Genomic DNA, 6,289 nt, shown 5'->3' with positions numbered 1-6,289 from the left:
TTTTTTTTTTTTTTTAAAGATTTTATTTGAGATAGCGAGAGAGAGATTGAGAGAAAGCGAGCACGAGAGGGTTAAGCAGACTTCCACTGAGCAGGGAGCCTGATGCAGGGCTCGATCCCAGGACCCTGAGATCATGGCCTGAGCCAAGGGCAGATGCTTAACTGACTGAGCCACCCAGGTGCCCTACATGTCAGGTTTTTATTTTAGTTGTTGAGATGGGGGAGGGTAAGTCTGGTTTCTGTTCATCTATCGTGGTTAGAATTAGAAGTGTCCTGAAAGCATTCTTTCTAGATTGTTTTAAAGCCTGATGCCATTCTGATTTGCATGTCATTTTTCCCCCTTGAAGCTTTTTAGGATGTCTATTTTTAAACTTCCCCATGTGTATGTTGGTGTGGATTCTTTTTCCATTCAAAGAGCTGGACACTTAATAAGCATTTTAGAAACTTGTGACCTCTTGTTTTTCAGAGTTTTTTTTTTTTTTTGGTAATTTCTCTTCTGTTTTCTCTCTTTGCAGAATTCCAGTGATAGTTGGATATTGACACTCTTAGACTGATCCATTTTTTCTTTCATATTCTTTTTGCCCAACTTTATGGGAAAGTTCAACCTTATCCTTTCATTCTTATATTAAATATATTTCTGGTATTTCCAAAACCTGTCTTTTATCCTTTCCGACAGCCTTTTTCCCCCTTACTCAATGGATGCAGTACTTTTTAAAGTTTTAAGTAATCTCTGCACTCATGTGGGGCTCAAACTCACAACCCCACGATCAGGAGTCCTACCCTCCACCAACTGAGCCAGCCAGGCACCCCGATGCAGTACTTGTTCTCATACTTTGTGCCATAGCTGTTTCTTAGATATCTTGTTCTACTCTGTAATTTTTGTTTTGGTATTTTATGTTACAGACTTTTCCTCAAATCTGTGTCTTGGCTGTCTATATTTAAGACTGGGGTGGGGCGCCTGGGTGGCTCAGTCGTTAAGCGTTTGCCTTCGGCTCGGGTCATGATCCCAGTGTGCTGGGATCAAGCACCCACATCGGGCTCCCTGCTCAGCGGGAAGCCTCCTTCTCCCTCTCCCACTCCTCCTGCTTGTGTTCCTTCTCTCGCTGTGTCTCTGTCAAATAAATAAATAAAATCTAGAATAGAGGAAAAAAAAAAAAGACTGGGGCACTAAAAATGAGAAGCTTCTTTAACTGTCATGTTCACTGTGGGGCAACCGGCTGGCATTTTCACTGGAGAGCTCCTGCTGTCAGAATCTGTAGGTCTTATCTCTGGTTTAGTCCAGAAAAGGGTCTTCCAGCCTGCTGTGTAAACCTAGGGTGGGGCTGGAATCTCAGCTGCTCAGGTGGTTTCTCCTGAATAGGACTTCTTTCTCCAGGGTGGTGGGCTTGAACTTCTGCTTCTTACATGAATTTCCAATCCTTGTTTTCCTCCTGGCACATGGGGCTTCTAATTCCTTCTTCCCTTTACAATGTTTGTTTTTTAGAGGGAGGTACAAATAAGCTTGCTTCCCATGATGTGTTCATGAATTCTTCCAATAGTTATCCTTTCAGAAATTGTGGATTAAAAAGATTTTAGTTTCATGAAGATGGAATGTGCGTTTTTTGTTCTTTTTTTTTTTAAAGATTTATTTGACAGAGACACAGCGAGACAGAACACAAGCAGGTCCTCATTTTGGTGTACTTGTATTTGGTGGAGGGGCACTGAGGCATTGGGATTTTATTTTTATAAGTAGGCAACATGCCCAACACGGGGCTTAAACTTGACCCCGAAATGAAGAGTTACATACTCTGAGCCAGCCAGACTCAGTACTTGTTATTAAGAAACTATCCCTCCAGGAGAACATCCCTACAGAAAAGTGCCTGGTAGTACACAGCCCACCGTGAACACGTTATCTATCACCACCACCCATATCAAAAACATCACCAAGACCCCAGAACACCCCTCCTACTCTCAGGCACTATCCTCTGGGACCCAAAACCACCACTATCTTGACATTTTATGGTAAGATAGATCAGTTATTTTTCACTTTTCAGTATTATTTAAATGAACTTATACCATTAAGTACTTTTTAATGCTTGATTTCTCTTGCTGATCACTGTGTGTGTGGCTCCTCCGCATGGTTGTACGTAGCAGTAGTGTGCTTTCCTTCCTGCCCAGCATTCCATCATGTGCCACTGCGGCGAGCGCCGTGACTGCTACTGTGGGCATTCTCTTACACGGCTTTTGGTGCGCGTGTGTATGTGTTCTGTTGGCCTGGGATTGCTGGTCTTAGGGCATGTGTAGTGGAGAGTACCAGTTTTCCAAAGCAGTTGTAGGTTACATTCCCATCAGTATGTGCTTGGTTCCACATCTGCCCCCAACCATGGGGGGGGGGTGGTAGTTGTATAGATTTTTGTCATGATTTTAATAGGCATTTCCCTGATGACTAATGAGGATGAATGTTGTCTATTATTGGATAGTGTAATTTTGAATACACTTGTTTTTTAAGAAGCAACTCTTTAAAATGGCCTCAGCCATTCTGGAGAGCAGGAGAATCCTTGCTGTGCTCAGTGAGATATCTTCAGCTGAGGCACCGCACTCCCCAGCTTCTCCCGTCCAACAGAAGTCTTCTCTTAGCTGAGAGTGGTTGCTTTTGCTGTTTCTAGTGCCGTGAGGCAACAGACAGGAGGAGGAAAGTTGCTTATTCCTCATCCAAGAGGACTCTTGCTCTTCCTGTAATAAAGACATAGGTGGGATAACTTCCACTAAAATTTAGCATTTATTAAGTATAAAGGTAGGGTCAAAAGAAGAATTAAGTGGGTCTGTGTGAGGCCTCCCGTGGAGCAGGAGGACGTGATAAGCAGGTCAAGGAGACTGGCTGGATTCTCCTGAATGCAGACCACAGGGTTCCCTTTCGGGGTGGCAAGGGAGAGCTGTGCAAGAAGAGGGCAGAACCATCGATCTTAAGAAAGCAGCACTAAGTCTACCTTCTGTGCACTTCCCTTCTGTACAGTTCTAAGTCCACTGCCGGCTCCCAAGGGAGGATATGTGGTCTAAGAACGGCCTAGACTCTTCCAGTGCAATGAGCTCCTGGACGAAAATCCTCACACTGGCAGAAGAGTATAGACAAGCTCCACTATGAGTAGGGGGCAGAACATGCAGCGTTAGGTTTAGCTTTGACCTTGGATTTCCATCCCTTCGAAGAATCATACTTTCTATATGAAAACCAGCTTCAAGGAGTTGAATGGGAGGAAAGGATAGCTTATAAGCATGGTGGAGTAAGAATCACATCAAGTGCAGAGACCTAATTAATTCCTAACTACTGGACAAGCACTTCGGTATCAGAGCCATCCGAGCCTGTCAGCCTTTGAATCTTTCCAGTGAGTAGATGATCACACAACTCTTCAGGTAAATCAAAATTAGATGAAGGTTATTTATTGGTGCGACTTTTTTCCTGTAGTGAGCTTCCTTTACACAGCAGTGGTGTAAATAGCATCAAATTGAATGAAAACTTTGTTAAATGCAACCATAAATAATTATAATAAATATACATCAAGTAACTTTACAGCACACGTTTTTTTTTTTTTAGGGCCAAGGTTTGAATCGGTCTGGAGCGCTCAGTGTGCTCTCTGGGAGACGCAGTCGTGTTAGCAGCAAACATCCCACTCACAGCTGTCATCCGTTCAAGTGATGGGCCAGAAGAAGCTTCCCAACCCCCCCGGGGGAGGTAGTTGACAATTCTGAGCCCATTCAAGGGATGGGAAGGATTGGAAGGGACCAAGACTGTAAAAATACAGAGAGGAAGAACCACTTCTAATAATCCAGAGGCTCTTTCGTTATGCAGAAATAAGAGGATCCTTTGTCAGGACTACACCCTGGTGTGACCCCCAGTCCACGGGGCTCTCGCTGCTAGGAGGCGGCGGGCAACCCTCTTCCTTTCAAGCAGGGAAGCTGCTTGCAGGTGCTCACCTCCAGACAGGACTGCTCGTGCATCAGATGGAGCCGATGCAGCCGGAACGATGAATCCGGTTTTAGCTTTTCCTTAGGTTGGGGAATCATTTCTATAATGGTTCTTAATGCATTTCCTAAGAATAAGAGGGAGGAGATGGATGCTCATGGCTCTAAGTCTAAATCCATACAACTTTCCAACAGGCCAGGGCCACAGCAGAGAAAGGAAAAGCACAGCTTTCTCTCCCGAGCATTCACACTCCAGAGCCTTCTCGTCAGCACTCACTCACTCAGAACTTTCAGTATTCACAATATTATACAATAAATACAGTGATGCGATTCCATGAGAACTGGCAAGGCCCAAAATGACAGTGTCCAATAAGATGGCATATGCTACTCTGGAACAAAGTACCATCGGACAAAGACCTGTTTGGGGCACCAATGCACTGGGGCAGCGGGTGAGCCTGGAGCTCAGCCCTGGCACACACGCTCACATGGGGTGGCAAGGGAGTAGGGGGTGGGCCTGGCCAGAGGGGGCAGAGGACCCCACAGTGGTCCTTGGAAGGTCTTAGTCACTGAAGGAGACCCTGAATTGAGCAGAGCACCTCAGTCAGCTCTTTTTAAAATGGGTGTGTGGCCCACTCACCAACACTGCGGTGAAGAAGGGCTGTTTCTGAGTACAAAAGCGGGGGGTAGGCTTGAATCCTGTGCTTTCCTGTTCAATCAGTCTCAGAAAAAGGCCCCCACTCGAGCGCTGTCCCTCCTCCTCTGGGTGTCCTTCTCAACTCCTGGAGCTGCAACACGCCTGGCTGTGAACTAAGATTTGGGATGAACCCTTTGGTCTTCTGAGGAACGCTCAGTGGAAAACTGTCAGACCAGGGGCCCAGAGGAGACAGGGCAGAGGGTTGTCTGGGTGGGAAGGGGGGAACCATGGCTGGGGGGGGGGGGGCGTGCTTTTCCTCAGAAAAACCCAGACCATAAACAAGGCTCTAAAGCCGGAAGAGTAACACAGAAAGCTCCCTGTATGTGTCTCCCACGTTTGGGTAACTGGCCCAACCATTTCAAGATGGAAGGAGGCCTGCGGGAGCTGTGTCCAGGATCAATTCCCCCTCAAGGCAGGAGGGGCAGGGCCACAGACTTGTTTGTGAAGATGCTCTGCGGAGAGAACAGGATGCTGTGTGTGGCCGTTGGGATCTCACCACCAGCTTCCTGCTGGGTGATTCCATGATGTGGAACTAACTGGGGCCTTATGGCATCAGAATCCGGTGGCCATGAAAGACAATGTCCAGGAAGATCAAATGAGACACAGGCTGCCTGGGAACTAAACTATCCTACAAACATACCACAAACAGGTAGTAAAAGAACCAACCCATCACGAAACATACAAATACAAAAGGTTAAGTCTTCCAGGAAGCCCTGGAATGTGGACAAAAGTTCAGAAAAGCAAAATGTCGCCAACTCCTCACGCAGGGCCCGGAGGGATGTGCCCTCAGTGGCAGGCTTCCCAAGCCGGCGGAGCGGTGCCTCAGTGACGGACTCACTCTGGGGCTCCCTCCCCTCAGCCACTCAGGGGGTCTTCTCGGTAGTGAATGGCACAACGAAGTTTCTCCAGCATGATTTCCAGAGAGGAGTACTGGGGAAGTTTGATCATGAACATGCAGGTCTCCACTCGGATGTAGCGAGAGTCTGGGGAACCTGCAAAAAACCCCACCAGGCCAGCGTTAGGAGGCTGGGCTACGATTCCAGGGAGGCCTGTCGGCCTCTCTGCGTCCAGGGTTGCTGCTCCGGGCAGCTCTGAGCCAACCCCAAGGCTCATCAGGAGGAGGGGCAGGGCAGGGGCAGGGCAGGGGCAGGGCAGGGGCAGGGCAGGGGCGGGGCAGGGCAGGGGCAAAAGGAGAGAAGATTCCGGAGGAGAAAATGGCGGACACAACTACTGTACAGCAGCGGGCATCACGGTGCCGACCTGGGAGGGAACCTGGTTGGAGAGAAGTCGGGCCAGCAGAGGGTTTTATTTTTCTACATTTAAAAGTTGGAAAATTAAAACCTTTCTGGATTTTTAGCTTCTTAAAACATCAGAGAAAGGGCGCCTGGGTGGCTCAGTTAGTTAAGCGACTGCCTTCGGCTCAGGTCATGATCCTGGAGTCCCGGGATCGAGTCCCACATCGGGCTCCCTGCTCAGCAGGGGGTCTGCTTCTCCCTCTGACCCTCCCCCCTCTCATGCTCTCTCATTCTTTCTCTCTCAAATAAATAAAATCTTTAAAAAAATAAATAAAACATCAGAAAATGTGTCAACCTTGGGCCGCTATGGAGGACTCTTGGCTGAGGTCAGGTTTGGGGGTCAAGTGACCGCGCGCCCCTCCCCC

At 47.7% G+C, this 6,289-nt stretch overlaps 1 protein-coding gene across 7 annotated transcripts in view; it reads right to left on the bottom strand.

Annotated features, from left to right (window-relative positions):
- Positions 1-3,387: 3,387 nt before the first annotated feature.
- Positions 3,388-6,289, bottom strand: part of HECTD4 (HECT domain E3 ubiquitin protein ligase 4) — a 178,521-nt gene continuing 175,619 nt past the window's right edge. For all 7 annotated transcript variants that reach the window (XM_078060946.1, XM_078060947.1, XM_078060950.1 and 4 more), the window contains one exon: positions 3,388-5,621. In XM_078060946.1, coding sequence (XP_077917072.1) covers positions 5,485-5,621 — 137 coding nt within the window. In that variant the 3' untranslated portion in view covers positions 3,388-5,484. The remainder of the gene's footprint in view (positions 5,622-6,289) is intronic.

Source organism: Halichoerus grypus, chromosome 13, assembly GCF_964656455.1.
Source record: "Halichoerus grypus chromosome 13, mHalGry1.hap1.1, whole genome shotgun sequence".
Taxonomy (NCBI): domain Eukaryota; kingdom Metazoa; phylum Chordata; class Mammalia; order Carnivora; family Phocidae; genus Halichoerus; species Halichoerus grypus.
Note: the sequence above shows the minus strand (reverse complement) of the source record. Positions and strands in the feature narration are given on the sequence as shown.